At 39.5% G+C, this 17,227-nt stretch overlaps 1 protein-coding gene across 2 annotated transcripts in view; it reads right to left on the bottom strand.

Moving 5' to 3' along the window:
- Positions 1-1,854: 1,854 nt before the first annotated feature.
- The window catches only part of LOC120723496 (collagen alpha-1(XXVIII) chain-like), a 34,347-nt gene continuing 18,974 nt past the window's right edge, over positions 1,855-17,227 (bottom strand). For both annotated transcript variants that reach the window (XM_040014969.1, XM_040014971.1), the window contains 20 exons: positions 16,767-16,835; positions 16,092-16,160; positions 15,906-15,977; positions 15,056-15,124; positions 14,897-14,968; positions 14,719-14,787; positions 14,162-14,230; positions 12,898-12,966; positions 12,209-12,277; positions 11,199-11,267; positions 9,625-9,693; positions 9,419-9,487; positions 9,247-9,327; positions 9,011-9,046; positions 8,896-8,932; positions 8,174-8,731; positions 6,613-6,899; positions 6,354-6,528; positions 2,958-3,152; positions 1,855-2,796 (listed from right to left, as the gene is read on the bottom strand). In XM_040014969.1, coding sequence (XP_039870903.1) covers positions 2,789-2,796; positions 2,958-3,152; positions 6,354-6,528; positions 6,613-6,899; positions 8,174-8,731; positions 8,896-8,932; positions 9,011-9,046; positions 9,247-9,327; positions 9,419-9,487; positions 9,625-9,693; positions 11,199-11,267; positions 12,209-12,277; positions 12,898-12,966; positions 14,162-14,230; positions 14,719-14,787; positions 14,897-14,968; positions 15,056-15,124; positions 15,906-15,977; positions 16,092-16,160; positions 16,767-16,835 — 2,211 coding nt within the window. In that variant the 3' untranslated portion in view covers positions 1,855-2,788. The remainder of the gene's footprint in view (positions 2,797-2,957; positions 3,153-6,353; positions 6,529-6,612; positions 6,900-8,173; positions 8,732-8,895; positions 8,933-9,010; positions 9,047-9,246; positions 9,328-9,418; positions 9,488-9,624; positions 9,694-11,198; positions 11,268-12,208; positions 12,278-12,897; positions 12,967-14,161; positions 14,231-14,718; positions 14,788-14,896; positions 14,969-15,055; positions 15,125-15,905; positions 15,978-16,091; positions 16,161-16,766; positions 16,836-17,227) is intronic.

Consider the following 17,227-nt stretch of genomic DNA (forward strand, 5'->3'; position numbering starts at 1 on the left):
CTGGGGAGAGGGAGGTCTGGGCTTCTCTACTTAGGCTGCTGCCCCCGCGACCTGGCCCTGGATAAGCAGAAGAAGATGGATGGATGGAGATAGCATCAACAATTCACTTTAACTGACAATATTAACATTTATATTTATGCTAATATCTGAGCTCGAAGTCAAACAGAAAAATATTGACGAGAAATGAAAAGAAATGAAATTCAAAATCAATTCATGGAAATCAAATGCTAATGGATTACAGCAGACTGATAGTCCACCACAAATGGGTCATTTGTAACGTGCGTTTGTGCACTTTACAGAGAACACAAAAAATTCAGGATAATAATAAGCTAATGTGGCAAGTTCTTGTAAATTACTCACATGAGCAGGAGTCTATTGATATGAGTGAATTTTGCATAATGACAGCAAAAATTGTCTCTAGAAGAACTTCTTTCCACCAATCAGCATTATTCAGCACTTTCCTTGTTGGCTGTTGGTATGTGTCAGCATGTGTGTGTGGCACTCCGCTATTGAACCTTTTAAAACACTCTTCCATTCACCAAGATGATTTTAAAATGAAAACATTTATTTGATTTCCTTGGTCTTGAATGGATGGATGGTCACACCGCAGAAGTTACTACAAGATGTTAAAATGCCAATTAAAAAAGGTAATTACTGGTGCGTCTGAATCAATATGAGTCTTATTCCTGTTGCCTGATAAAGTGAGGAGTGTGTAGAGTTAGGTAACATTTCTCCCGTGGGCAGCGCTAAAGATAGATCACACTATGCCACTTGTCGAGGAGTGTCTAATGTAATTTAAGGAGAAGGATAGAGCTGACTCTGCCACTTCCCTAAAGCCACAGCAGGTTAATTATGCACACTTACACCATATTGAAATCACATTTAAGTAGCCATTTGTCCAGGGGTATTAAGGGACTGTATAAAAATTACTGTTGGGGAAAGTGGATCAAAATTAAATTATATTTTACTCTGACTGGCCCCTTATTCTCGTTGGGTGCTTACTTGTTTTATAAAAGATGGAGTTGTTTCGGTCGGTCACCCACCACCCAGCCTTTGTAACCTGGCACACAAAGCATGCCCAGGTTGAAGACATGTACAGGCATTTCAATATATAACCGATTACAGAGAGGAGAATGTTGCAACAGAAAGATGTAGAACCCTTAGCAATCACTTAGAAGAAGTTTAAACAGGAAGCTATTTATATTCTGTACCAGCGCCAATGCAGAGGTTTTTTCCCTATGATCGCGTATCATCAGAAGAACATTGCCCAGATTCTGGTGTTTTTCAACACAAATATAAATGGTTACAGGGCTGCAGTAATAATAAAGCCAGCAGTGATCACAAACAAAGTTTTACCCTTTTCAAATGGGGCATCCCAACTGTGGAGATGATTTGACTGTGAAACCAATGGACATCAGCCACTCTTGGTACATTACCTGATTTACTCTCCTTTCTGACCAATGCTGACCACTATTTACAAAAATAATTTCATGTTGTATTTAATGTGACTTAACATAATTGATGGAGCTCATGAAGTCATCATGAAAATAGTCACAGAGCATTCCATCTTTTATATTCAGTCTATGAAAGCCTATGTTAATGTTCATATCTGAACCATTAACCATCAAGAACCATGAACTGCTACGCTAAAAGCAATTTGGTTTTATTATGAGCCTTGATGAACCGTTGAATCGACGCACTGATAACATGAAACATGTTCCAAACTTTAAACATCCTCAGTCAAAATGTTTCTCCTAATAATATTAATAAATACTACAAATGCTGATGTTAGGACACTTTTTATATGATCAATTTTGGGATTTTTAGGAAGGCTTAAATAAAATATAGACATTGGAAAAGAATAAAAGTCAGCTTTATTTTTAGAAAAAATACCCCCATACTCCAAATCATGTTTATACAATAACGTTGGTGCATTTTACACATATTACTTTAGAAATGATTTATCAAAAATGTTTGATATTAAATGATGACCATGTAGCACTACAGTATGTATGAATGCAGTCAGTATAGCGTAGCAACAAAGATGGGGTGTTCAACAGTAGGTTTTCTGCTCATACAGCAGACGTCAGTAATGACATTAATACTTGTTACCCAGTAGAGGGCAGTGTGTGTGAGTATACATGTATGCATGTATTTCCATTATTGTTACAGCTTGTGAAGTGAAACAGTGTAAACATTTTTCATTCAGTAAATCTAAGAAAAAACACATTCAAATGCTCAAAAAGATTCCATAAAGTTAGGAATCATATATATGAAAAGAAAAAAAACTATATTTGATCGATACAAGGGATGAGAAGCTTCATCTCTACTGTGTGTTTTTAGTTTTTTGTGAATATGCACTAATAGACCTCAGAGTGATTGAGTAAGGAAATTAAATCTATATGGCAAGTCATGAAGCACTGGAGTTATTAGTTATAGTCCATCTTTTCAACACGTTTGCAGCACTCAGGCTTTGTATGAAAAAAATGATCTGTGGGTATGTCAAGTCCTCTGGAACTCCTAACACGCTACGAGCCAGCCTTCATCTGTATTCCTGAGAGAAGACGGATGATCTCCTGCCCTATCTATCCATGCTACGTTCCTTTTTTTCCACTGTAATTACAAGAGATCCTGGAGGAGGAGGCAAAAATGTGGAGATGATACAGAACATCAGTGTACATGTATATGCCTGAAAATTATGCTAAAACTTCACATAACCCTGTGAAAAATGGCTGGTCATAGCTGCCCCTCCTCAAAATGTAGGCAGATGTGTGACGGATGCCCTCACTCAGCCACCTGGAAAAAATATATATGAGAAAGTCAATACTCCCAAACATTTGGATGGAAGCGGAGTGTCGAAGCCTCAATATTTCAGTCATGAAATAGGCAAATAAAGCAGCAAGGTGTGAAAGACATAAAAGACAAAAATATGGCTGACATAAATCATGAGAGCATACCAGTTGATCTGACTTCCACACATGTCCTCTTGCACTCGTCCTCTGTGTCAAATCGATTTTTGTTGCCATTGCAGCCTCCGTACCAGAACTGGGCGCACGCGTTTGCTTGTTTGTCATAGTACCAGCGGATGCTGTAGTCCCTGCACGTGCCTTGGTCCAGAACCAAGCCACAGCGGGGGTCCAAGGGGACAGTCTCTGCAGGAGAAGATGTCATATGAATGAGAGAACTCGTTTCCACCTAATCTAACCTCAGAGTGGCCCTTTCTGCTCCGTTTCTTCACCATGCTGTCAGAAAAGAGCAGATTGCACAAAATCAGCCACACTGCATCAAAAATAATTGGCTTCCCTGTTCTTCACCTTGCTGCGCACACAGCAGAAAGGCCACATCAACGAAAGCTGCTCCCTTTCTGCTGCCTGTACTCAAAGCACACTGGACTGGAACTCCAAAGGAGCTTCATTTACTCCATCAGGTGTCATCACACCACATTTGCAGCCATCTGAAAACTGAGATTGCTGACTATTCGTTTAATGCCCCAGTGTCACTATCCCTTATCAGCACTATACTATACTGCTATCAGCACTATACGGACAAAAATATAACAGGGTGCAAAACACAGAAAACATTTAAACATGAACGGATTATTATGAACCACCCCCACACTGAAGGCAGAGGTTTGGATTTCAGTAATTATCTGATATCATAACTAATTTTCTGTGCCATTATTCATTTCAGTTGTTGACATTAACATCTGTTTGCAGGTTCTTACAAAAAATATTCATGTCACAAAAAAATACTGTGGCCATGAGGTGGCGTATCATTTTAGGTCCATTGGCCTATTTTAAGTAACTCTGAAAGCTGCCATTAGTCCAAAGTTATTAAAAGATAAAGAATTTTCCTATTATGTGATAATAGTTGTCAACTAGTTAGTTGTCAAACAGCTAACTAGTTGTCAAACAGCTAACAGATCATCTGCAGAGGAATGGTTTATTTGAAGAGTTTCAGTCAGGTTTCAGAGCTCATCACAGCACAGAAACAGCTTTAGTGAAGGTTACAAATGATCTTCTTATGGCCTCTGACAGTGGACTCATCTCTGTGCTTGTCCTGCTAGACCTTAGTGCAGCATTCGATACTGTCGACCATAATATCCTATTAGAGCGATTAGAACATGCTGTAGGTATTACAGGTACTGCACTGCAGTGGTTTGTATCATATCTATCTAATAGACTCCAGTTTGTTCATGTAAATGGAGAGTCCTCTTCACACACTGAAGTTAATTATGGAGTTCCACAGGGTTCAGTGCTAGGACCAATTCTGTTTACATTATACATGCTTCCCTTAGGCAGTATCATTAGAAGACATAGCATACATTTTCACTGCTATGCAGATGACACCCAGCTCTATCTGTCCATGAAGCCAGATAACACACACCAATTAGTTAAACTGCAGGAACTGTCTTAAAGACATAAAGACCTGGATGGCCGCTAACTTTCTGCTTCTTAATTCAGATAAAACTGAGGTTATTGTACTCGGCCCTGAAAAGCCTAGAAATATGGTATCTAACCAGATTCTTACTCTGGATGGCATTACCTTGGCCTCCAGTAACACTGTGAGGAACCTTGGAGTCATTTTTGACCAAGACATGTCCTTCAATGCACATATTAAACAAATATGTAAGACTGCGTTCTTCCATTTGCGCAACATCTCTAAAATTAGAAATATCCTGTCTCAGAGTGACGCTGAAAAACTAGTTCATGCATTTATTACTTCCAGGCTGGACTACTGTAATTCATTATTATCAGGATGTCCAAAAAACTCACTGAAAAGCCTTCAGTTAATCCAAAATGCTGCAGCAAGGGTACTGACAGGGACTAGAAAGAGAGAGCATATTTCTCCTGTTTTGGCTTCCCTTCATTGGCTTCCTGTTAAATCCAGAATTGAATTCAAAATCCTGCTCCTCACATACAAGGTCTTAAATAATCAGGCCCCATCTTATCTCAATGACCTTGTAGTACCATATCACCCTATTAGAGCACTTCGCTCTTGCTCTGCAGGCCTACTTGTTGTTCCTAGAGTATTTAAAAGTAGAATGGGAGGGAGAGCCTTCAGTTTTCAGGCCCCTCTTCTGTGGAACCAGCTTCCAGTTTGGATTCGGGAGACAGACACTATCTCTACTTTTAAGATTAGGCTTAAAACTTTCCTTTTTGCTAAAGCATATAGTTAGGGCTGGACCAGGTGACCCTGAATCCTCCCTTAGTTATGCTGCAATAGACATAGGCTGCCGGGGGATTCCCATGATGCATTGAGTTTTTCCTTTCCAGTCACCTTTCTCACTCACTATGTATTAATAGACCTCTCTGCATTGAATCATATCTGTTATTAACCTCTGTCTCTCTTCCACAGCATGTCTTTTATCCTGTCTTCCTTCTCTCACCCCAACCGGTCGCAGCAGATGGCCGCCCCTCCCTGAGCCTGGTTCTGCCGGAGGTTTCTTCCTGTTAAAAGGGAGTTTTTCCTTCCCACTGTTGCCAAAGTGCTTGCTCATAGGGGGTCATATGATTGTTGGGTTTTTTTCTCTGTATCTATGAAGCGCCTTGGGGCGACTTATGTTGTGATTTGGCGCTATATAAATAAAATTGAATTGAATTGAATTGAATTGAATTAAATAAAGTATTATCCTCCTCTCGTGTCCTTAATTAAGGATATTGTACATTTAGAAAAAAAAATAGTTTAGTTATAGCGTGACATATCATTTTAACATGTCAACTAGCTAGCTAACTTATTGCTAACCTTTAGCTCTATTTAACCTTGTAAATATACTGCATTGATTGTAACACCTTGGGCCATAGTCACACTGAGAGTCGCACTTTATTGGACCTTTCCAAAAGAGTTGAAACAGCTGCAAAGGTTTGGCCAATGTCTTTTATCCTGTCTTCCTTCTCTCACCCCAGGCGGTCGTGGCAGCTGGCCGCCCCTCCCTGAGCCTGTTTCTGCTGGAGGCTTCTTCCTGTTAAAAGGGAGTTTTTCCTTCCCACTGTTGCCAAACCACTTGCTCATAGGGGATCATATGATTGTTGGGTTTTTCTCTGCATGTATTATTGTAGGGTCTACCTTGAGGCGACTGTTGTTGTGATTTGGCGTTGTATAAATAAAACTGAATTGAATGTCATATTAAACCCTATTGTTTATGAATGGGACATCAATCGAGTTCATATGTATGTGAGGGCAGATACACATAGTATGTGTATTGTCTTTTAAATATTGAGGTCCTAACTGAATTTTTGCTCATGGTATGTCTTTGCAGTGCGGGAATTTATTTATTTTGGATCTCTGTAATAAAAATAACTTTGCTCATAAGAAAGGTAGAAAAGTAGAGCAGAGTATTGGACTTCATATACCTTTGGGAAGAACTGGCCTTGGTACAGGTACATACTGTACAGAAACACCGGAGGATGTTGTACTTATGCTTGTGGATGAAGATGATGATGACGATGAAGAGTGTTCCCTGGATGGAGAGAGATGTTTGTCTGAGGTGCTGTGGGTAAATGTGTCCCCACGCTGCACCCCTCCTTCCTATTGAGGAAAAAAACAGAAACCAGTTGTTAGAATCATAAATGTGTGTAATGTACATATAAAGATGTATTCTTGTTTTCATACATGTACTCTGTTGGATCCTTTAATCTCATGCTGGGTGGTCTCTATCATTCCTCCATGGCTGTGTGTGCTGATACCAGTGTTGATACCAGTCTGACGTCCATTCTCTACTTCCGGTTGGGTCACAGGCCTGTACCCATAGCCACCAGTAGCATACTTTCCATTGATTAAATTTTTGTTCCCATTATAACCATTGTTTCCATAGCCGTTGTAGCCATTAGTTATTCTGTTATATATTAGGGCTCCATTCTCATCTTCACAGAACTGGCTGACCAGCTTGGATTCGAGGGCTGTGACACAAAGACACAGAAGTTAGGAACTAGGAAAAAGGATTTAACTAATTACTGTTTTGTCACTATTCGCTCCCCAGACATAGCCTAAAAGATTTTTTTAGGAATTATTTTCTGTTAAATTTCTAACTATCAGATGGCTTTGCATTAATTTGGTACACAAACAAACATACAGGTCATATGCAGAGGTGGAATACTAATATACTTCATTTAGTGCCAGTAACAGATAAAACTTGAAAAATAAACATTCCTATCGCCCATGCCTTTATAAAGCTTTGCCTTCTGCTAATTAGCAGATTCCGGGTCGTGAACACACTACATTCATTATAATAATGCCTACTTTTGCTCCAGTAACGTGCAAAGCTACAGTGAAACCGAACTGGCTAAGTGTGCAAAAGTACAGTAGCTGGCTGGTTTAGGTTAAGCTCTTCAGAAGTGTTATTGAAGATGCATAATCTATTATTTCTTCAAATTGTCACTCACATCAACATAGAATGCTAAATTATGGATTGCCACAGACAGTAGGGCTAACCACAAACTAACCAACTAACAGTGGAAGATCAGAACACTAATGAGATTTGAAACCACGATGAGGTTATTCTGCCTAGATTAAATAATAATGAGTATATGTGACTTGCATATCTGTAGTTAGACTTGGTGCATTGTTAAAAAAAAAAAAGTAAATGTAACTATAGGGCACATAAACGTGAGCTAAATAGGTGTCTAAAATAGCTTGTATAAGATATAAGTTAAGATATGATTTTTTAATAATATAACACAAAATTGTAGATTTCAAGTCACACAAGCACTTCACATATAAATGGATCCATATAAAAATGGAAAAATCTATTTTTAAAAAATTGGTTCACTAGAGGCGGGAATCACCAGGCAACTCACAATACGACATCCCTAAGGTAATCCTGGGGACATTTTGTGCCATTACGGGGTTTTTTTTCATGCTATTTTGGCTGTGCTGAATGAATACAACTAATTTGCCAGAGGATATTATTTTATTTTAATTTTAGAATTCTTGTCTCAGTTCCTTAGGGATATTATCACATACTTCAGTCAATTCTTCACATTTTGTGAAGGATGCTGCTGAAGAATGCTTTATTACAGTTAGCTGTAATAAATCACCGAAAATCACATTTATGTTGCTTTTTACAAAGACATCATTCCTGTTCTATAGGAATATAATCAGAATACAATCAGCAAGCAACTCAACTCATTAACAAAGACTCATATTAAGTGTAAGTAAAGAAAATGCCTCTTACCTGGCAGGGTGTTGAAGTCATCAATGAGGAACATGTGCTCCGTGTCTGGATCAGATGCGATTAGATTCAGTTCTTTCAGGAATTCGGCCTGCGTTGAGTCTGAGGTGTTAACGATCCCCAGGGCAAACATCTCAATATTGGCAGCGTGTGCTTCTCGCACAGCTATATCCAGCTTCACTGGTTCTCGCTTGTCGGTTTGCCCATCAGTAATCACGATGGCCACTTTGCTTACTCCCAAACGTGAACTATGGAAGACCTCCTGCGTCGCCTTGCGGATAGCTGTACCAGTGTAGGTGCCCTCTCCCATATATGGGATGTTTCTGATTGCATTCTTGACATCCTGTTTGGTGACATAGCGGGCCAAGTTGAATACAGTTCTCACCTCAAGGCTGTACAGGACCAGGCCAATCCTGGTGGCGTTTCGGCCCACTGTTACCCGGTCCACTAATGCATTCACAAAGTCCTTGATGATTTCAAAGTTCTCAGGCCCCACACTCTCTGAGCTGTCAATGACAAACACCAGCTCCATAGGCCTCTCCTTACACTTGATCCCACATCCTAGAATCACATCACATCAACATATGAGATCATGGCGGAAATGTCACATTGATGAGTTCCAGTCTGTGGAACTGGATCCAGCACTTTACAGATCAGATGACACAGTGGCTTTCATTGAGAAATTAAATCTACTACAATATTTATGCTATCAAAAGATATTTTACCACAGATCTCTTTGATCAATCGAATGACGTCTTCTCTCTGCAATGAATACACAATATAAGCATATGGATAATCACAAAAAGTAAAACGATACAGATATGAACACATGACACTCACAGTGAGGCCAGCTTCACCTTTGGCACCGAGTCGGCCCTAGGATCAAAAATATTAAAAAAAGTTTATTCACAAAGTGTCACTGTTTCTGCAAATCTTCCAGTTTCATGTGGCAGACAAATGTCAGTAGCGATAACAAGCAGCATAGGAGCAGGTTCAGGGGTTGGAGCCCTCTCCCCAGCCATCACAAAACAGAACACAACAAACTGAGATATGAAGGAATCATTAGCGTCACTCACAGGTTGCCCTGGGATTCCAGGGTCTCCTACATCTCCTTTGAGCCCCTTCAGCCCCCTCTCCCCTGTCAAACCTCGATCACCCTGTTGCACACCACATTGCAAAACATCAGCACTCAAAGAATTATAAATGCTCACAACCCCACATTCAGTCCCGGGTAACACAGTAACTGACTTTAGCTCCAGGAAAGCCTTCTCCAGGTATTCCTCTTGGTCCTACCACACCCTGGGCCCCCTGTTCACCCTGAATCAAACACACAAGGCAGTTGTGTTACAGCTTGTGATAGATACTTACAGATTTAGGTAGTACACAGAGCCCTGGATGTCTTGATATTTTATAGATATGTGAATGTCTATCAAGGACAATAAATTACAGCCTACCTTTGGCCCTTGAACTCCTTGCCCTTGAGGACCTGTTGGCCCAGGTGGACCAGGTCTCCCAGGGTTACCCTGCAAGTCAAAACATGTTGCTTGTATAACTACAGCTCAAGGTCAGTTACAAAATAGCTACAATGTGACAAAAAAGCAGATTTGTAATTTATGAAAGAAATATTTGTTGCAGCCATACAAATGGCACAGTTACTGGGGTCAAGGCAGCAGACCTGCTGACTTGCTGTTCACATAAGTATACAGGCTCCACCTGTGGCGAGGTGTAGGCAGGGAGACACCTGTCAGGTGGAATGTTATTAAAAAAGCCAGGAACAATATTCTATTACTTAAGCCTTTTGCTGTAGTCATGACTGAATGTCAACTTGTCATGACTACAGCAAATTCAAGTCACGTGCAGCTACCAGTTATCATCAAACTCCAAAGTGAATTCAGTAATGTGTTTTCTCTTGTCTGTGTGTTCAGTATTAAAGCTTAAAGTTGGCAAAATATCCTCAATTTTTCTTGAATGGCTTAAAAAAAAAAGAAAATAAGTAAAATAAGATTACTGATTTTGATTAGAAAACATCCACAACTCAACCTTGCACATGCATGTGTGACATCTGTACACTCCTCTACTTTGAATGCTTTGTAGTCTGTATGCTGCTATGACAACTCGATTTCTGGGCTGCAGTGCATCTGTGAAAACAGCTTAATCCAAGAAATTATCTGATGTCATGACCCACAAAAAATTTTGACTGTAATACGTTTCCTGTTTGGGTTGACTTCATAATGTGAGAAAAGGCAATAGCAGCTATATATATCACATGTGCAATTAATAACTCAACCCAACAAAAAATGTACTTTATCTATAAGAGTATGAAACACACTTTGTATTCTTGTAATAAAGAGCAGCAACTTCAAGGTTACCAGTGTTGTTGTGAATGTTTCACATCACCATTTTCTCAGCACGGACAAGAGCTGACAAGTGTCAGTGTGCTCTGCTTTCCCTTTTTTTTCCTATTATTTGCGTCTTCAATTAAAACCTGCCTACTGCTGCATGACTTTGACAGAGCTCGGACCTGCACAGACAGTGGCCTGAAGCCTGTGGGGAATCTGGATATGATATGTGAGAACGTGCGGGGTGCCGGGTGTTCTTTTAGTAAGGCCTGTTAGGCCAAGTGTTTCTCATCAGACACATATGTCTGTGGAGATTCACACCCTGCACCCATGTGTCACAGTGCTGTTGGAAAAATCACGATAAATGCCACCAAAAAATGAACAAGCAGCCCAGTTGTGGGCATGTTTGCACAGAAGATGATGCACTGTGTTTTTTTTTCAACCTGTTATTCTTCAGAGAATGTAACTCAGTCACAACCATCTGGCAGTACTTAGGAGAAATTTGAAAAAGGCTCCTCTCAAGTAAACACCTTAGAATGTTGTCCTCGACTCATGTTCCCATAAACCAAATAAAAAACCAAATAAAAATGAATAATATAATAATATTTCTGATTACAAAACAGGTAAAAGGGAGTTGCTTAAAACAGAAGAGGTTAAAGATTTGAAAAATGTAAAGGTTTTAAATTTACCAGAGGTCCTGGGAGGCCTTCACCTGGAGGTCCTGGTAAACCAGGCAACCCTCGAAATCCAATATCGCCCTGCAAAGATGGATGCACAGCAAAGATAGATGAACACTGACAGCACAGCAATTTACAATCTGTCAAACAAACTCGTGCACTGACTAAAATCATGTTTCCCTTAATTAGCTTCCCTAAACAAAAGACCAAATCTTTCAATGGTGAGATAATCTCACTTATCTTCAGTGCGGATTCAAACACAACTTGGAAATTCATCTTACCAGGACTTGACAATGGCTTTGGCTCTAAATTCTGACCTCGCAGAAAGAACCATCTGTGTCATATAAGGTTTACATCCTACAAGATTTTTCAAACATGGGACATTTTTGATTGAATTTTGCATTCAAACCAATAATGAATTCCATAATGTTTATAAGCAGTGACTAACTATCATCACAATACTGTATGACAGATCCAGGAGCTTTGCAGACCGCATGTCTACATGTTATAATTGTATACTGAACCTGCGGGAAGCGTCATAAACAGCAACAACTGTTAATGTGGGCTTCTGTTATTCATGTTTGTGCTGTTGCTGGTCCTTTAGCATAGTTCCTATGTTTTTCCTTCCCAGTGTTGCCAAGTGTGTGCTGATAGGGTATTGTCTTAATGTTGGGGTTTTTCTGCAGTACTGTTTCGTCATTAGCTTACAATTTTAAGCACATCAACTGTTGTTGCAATTTGGTGCTATATAAATAAAATTGATTTGAAAATGGAAGTGAATTGATTTCATATAGCTTTAGTGTGTAGACATATTTTTAAAATGACTATGTAGACCTGCAAATTACCAACACATCACTATACTGGGACCTTTGTACAAACCACAAAGTCTGCTGGAAAGTGTGGAAACCTACTGTAACCTTACTATAATTCTCAACTTTTTTTTAAACAAAGACCCAACTTTACACTGACATTTGAAAGAAATGCACGCTAGAAAGTTCCATCTTATGGATCCACATTCTCACCTTCGGTCCAGGAACGCCCACTCCCTCCGGCCCAGGTTCTCCTGGAAGTCCAGGCAGCCCAGGAGGACCCTGAAAAAGCAAAAAGCTAACTCAAGTATGGATTTCCAGAAAGAAGAGTAAGTTAATATTGTACTCTGAGTATAATACTTGAAATTGAATAAGAAATTGTCTGGCTTTTATAAAATAATGCAATAAAACAGGATTTAATGTGTAAAATTGGAACAGTTAGCACCACAGGGGGATTTTGTTACCTTTGGACAGCACCAGGTTAGCGGCTTCTCATTGTTCCCGGACTTTATGCTAAGGTAAGCTAAGCATCTGGTTTACAGACCAAACATTTGGTTTCAATCTTCATATCCAACCCTCAATGAGAAAGTAAAATATAGTAAGTGATTTTTTTTCTTATTTTTTTAAGGCACCACCTTCATTCTTACTGCCCTTAATGCAAATCATGTTAATTTCATCTCCCTCTGGTTTAAGTTAAAGGAAACATACTCAGGATATGTGTAAGGGCCACCTACTGTAAAGTTGGGTAATAAATGTCTCACTGATTGATAGAGGGAACTGAGCGGCAGTACAAGAGAGGCAAATGCTAGATGGATGGAGGACTAGATATAGTATGCAGATGAAAGGTATGGCTGTACAGATTTATGAGGAGACATATGTCATTGTCTAAATCAGCTCCTCACCATGGGGCCAGGATAGCCGTCTCCTTTGGGACCAAATGGGCCTGGAGGGCCTCGATCTCCTCGGTCACCCTACAGGAGGCAGATACATAGGAATCAATAATTCATTCATACAAAGGATACAAAGAGATTTACAGACTTGCAAAACAAACTAAAGTGGAATATGCACATAAATGGACACATATGCTCCTTTGCTTGGTCCCTTATATTAACCCTCTCAAGGCAGGCGTTGCAGATTTGCAACAAGTAAAAGCTAACAACCTGATTACCCCACATACATATTTTATGAGGTTTTTTTTTACTTAGAAGTACCACTGCAGGTAACTTAATTTGAGCCTGAGAGGGTTAAGTATTGAGCAAAACATAAAAACAGGTTGTAGCATTTTATTAGCTGAGATTTTCAGCAAATGTATAGAAAGCATGACAGGAAGCTGTGCTTCCCATCCTAATTTTTGACATATTCTCTGTTCTTTCTAGATGGACTGTAAATGGCCTTGATGATGAAAGCACAAACATGTGTTTCCTGATCTGCCTCTCGTTACTTGTTTGATTATTGATTCTTTTCCAGATTTGGACGCACTCAGTACATGTTTAAATGTGTTTGTTCGAAAATCTGACTCATGCTTGTTTCTACAGGCAGGCACCCAATAGAAATGCAACGTACGGCATAACAACATGGTATGCAGGGTGCTCAGCTGCGGACAGGAAAGTACTGCAGAGGGTCATCAACACAGCCCAGAAGATCACTGGCTGCTCTCTGCCCAGCCTGGAGGTCACTGCAAACTCTCGGTACCTCAGCAGAGCTGGCAATATCATCAAGGACCACTCTCACCCCAGCAACCAACTGTTTGAACTATTACCGTCAGGCCGACGGTACAGGTCACATAAAACCAGGACAAACAGATTCAGGGATAGCTTCTTTCCCAGAGCTATCACCGTAGTAAATAAGCACAAAAACAATTGAACCTATTCCATACCGTCACTGTCATTATATTATGCTGCTATTCATACTGTCATTATATTAATGCTGCTATCCTGTATATATTGTACATACTATTGTTTGAGTACTTACGATTGTTTTTTTTGTTTGTTTTTTTGTACTTTTTATATTTTACATTTATATTTATTATTGGAACTTGCACCAAGGGAGTGGCACTCCAATTTCGTTGTACTGTGTACAATGACAATAAAGGCTATTCTATTCTATTCAATACATAATTATATGTGTATTTCTTTTTCAACCAGACAATAATAATATCAGTTTTACCTTAGGACCAGGAAGTCCATAGCCAGTCTCCCCAACTGGACCAGGAGGGCCATTTGGACCAGGATCGCCCTACAACACATTTTTAGTAACAAAGCTGCCCTTAGTACAGAAGGTTGTACATAGATGTGCAACATGGATGTTGTACATCTAATATAAAAAGGTTAACTTTAATAGACACTGTATATACAATATAAAATGTAGAACATTTTAGGACTGTGCTGTTGCTACTTAGAAGCAAATTAAAGACTTCTACCACTGATAATATTGTTTAATAATGGGTTAATGCTACGAACAAAACATACTAATTCAATTCAATTCAGTTTTATTTATATAGTGCCAAATCACAGCAGAGATTCTACATTAATGTAGTATGTATGTAGTACAATAACAATAATGCCAATAATAAGTTTACATGCATCAGGAGAATCAATGTTTCTTTCTACAAAGAGTCTTGGAACAACCTAAAATAACTACCACATATTTTGTGAAAATGTGAAGAAAACATGACGAATCTCCGCAGTCTTACACTGATGGCTCAGTAAAACTGAATCTTTTACCTTGGGTCCAGTGATGAAGCGTCCTGGAGGACCAGGCAAACCCAGCCTGCCTTGCGCTCCTGGTTCTCCCTGACAAAGTTCATTGTATGCAAACTGGTTAAGACCAAAAACGTACAGAGGATATTTTCTCATTATCTCTTTCCAGGTAAATGTTAATGATGGCCTAATGATTGCTCACCTTTGGTCCTGAGGGTCCAGCAATGCCTGGCGGCCCAGTCAAGCCTCTGATTCCTCTTTGGCCTTGGTCACCCTTGAAGGTCACATCAGGAATATACTCACTGGTCTGACTTACTTACTGACTTGCAGGAAAATGAAATATGGAATATTACTTTTTTACCTTTTCACCTTGGATACCAATTCCAGGAGCGCCATCTGGCCCTCTTAGGCCAATAGCTCCGGGCTCGCCCTAAAGACACACATGCATCCAAGTATTTGGCCCCATCCTGTTTTTGTTTTTTTTAATGTTTTGCCTATTTGTCATACTTACATGTTTTACATCATCAAACAAAATGTAATAATAGATATTGCTAACCTGGTTGTAACACCCTTGTTAGTAAGAACTGCAATTCAGCAACTGGCAGTTGCTGAATTGCAGTTCTTCAGAGTCTTTCATATCCATGCAGAAGAATCTTGGCTCACTCTTTGCACAAACTTTTTAATTGGAGACTTTTCAAAAACCCAAAACCTTCATTTGGTTGTTTTTGAGTGATTCAGAGTAAGCCAAGTGGGCTTGAGCTTCAGGATATGAACTGATGGCTGGACATTCTCTTCAGGATTTTCTCACAGATAGCAGAATTCATGGTTTCATCAATTAAGGCAAGTTGTCCAGGTCCTAAAACAGCAAAGCCCCAGACAATCATACTACCATTGTTCATAATGGAGCTCAATGTGGTTTGATTGAGTCCTAAAGCCTTAGAAATGGATATATAATCCTTCCCAAACTGATAGATGTCAACTATCTTTAGAAAATTTCTATATATCATGGGATGCTGCATTGGTTCTTGAGACCTTTTAGCCTACTTCACTTGATCAGACAGGTTTTACTTAAGGGATTTTTTTGATACAACAGAAAATTTAATTACCATGTGCAGCGAGATAGATTTGGATAGCTTTTTCCCCTAATAAATAAAATGATCATTTAAAAACTGCATTTTGCATTTGCTCAGGTTAAAACATCTTCAAACTACCTTCTGTCCAGGGGCTCCATCCTCCCCTGGAAGCCCAGGCAAACCTGGCATTCCTGATGATCCTGGTTCACCCTGAGGACAGATTGGTGGCTCTGTATGAGTTATGGAGGGAATGTTTAATACTTTAAATAATGTATACTGATAACTGCTGCTGATGTGGGTTTTTACCAAATGGTTTCAACTCACCTTAGCTCCAGGGTCTCCAGCCCCTCTCTCCCCTGGAGCACCAATTTCACCTGGAAACCCTTGGTCTCCCTGTGTTAGGCAATAACATCTTCACATCTTGTCGTAATTACTAAAACACTTACACCAGTATTGTTAATATTTGCTAAGCGGACTATTACCAGAGAGCCACGTATTTTTTAAGAAAATATACTTGCTGGCATTATTTTGTACAGGCCTGGTCACACCAGCGTTTATGCTGAGACACCAGGAAGACTTGCAATGAAAGTTTACATAACAGCTTAAAATACAGGACGGACTGAGTACCTGGTCAGTTTAGCATTCAATATACTTTGATTTAACATCCTCACCCAGTTGTACACTTGATAATCTATGTGGATATATCGCTCCAATTGTAGGTTAACCTTTAATTTCTGTCTTCAGTGCTGAGAGCAGAACACGTACAATACTGTAGAGATAAATGTGACTAAAAGCATCAGCCTTGCTTGCTTGGCTATCAAATCATTAATCAGCTTGCCAGATCCTGCAGTTTAAGTCATCATTGCTAAGCATTATACCACTTAACTATGTGACGTTTCAGGGTCATATGATCCAGTTCCAACTATAAACTCTGTGGCCTCCACATAGAAATCCTGACCCCTTGTTATTACCACTAAGAATTTGAGCATATGTACAAACCTTGGGCCCAGGCATGCCTTCTCCTGGTGGACCTCTGCTTCCCGGTGGCCCCCTTGGACCCTCTATGCCCTGCAGGTATGAATAAATGCAGTAATTAAAAGAAGCCTGAATGGAATCTGTAAACAGGGAGTGTTTTTGCTGAAGGCAGAGTAATTAGAATTTTTTCTGGAACATCAGAAGGAGGCGAACTTTTCTTCTAACACAAAATTTAAATGATTTCATTGGTTCAGTGCAATATATGTTTCTAGTTTAAACACATATTAAAATTAAAAACAGTTTAGCATGAAAAGTTTTTCTTCTTCCAGTAGGCTGGTTTATTATTTTCTATAATCAGGTGATTAATGGAGACTTTTTCAGTCCTATTATGAAGCCTTTTCTTTAAATAAATTCAGCTGTACACAAAGCCCAGTGTAAGAGCACACCTGTCTCCCTCTCTTCCACAAGTGAGTGAATGGTGAACC

Source organism: Simochromis diagramma, unplaced genomic scaffold (assembly GCF_900408965.1).
Source record: "Simochromis diagramma unplaced genomic scaffold, fSimDia1.1 OVJJ01000680.1, whole genome shotgun sequence".
Lineage (NCBI taxonomy): Eukaryota > Metazoa > Chordata > Actinopteri > Cichliformes > Cichlidae > Simochromis > Simochromis diagramma.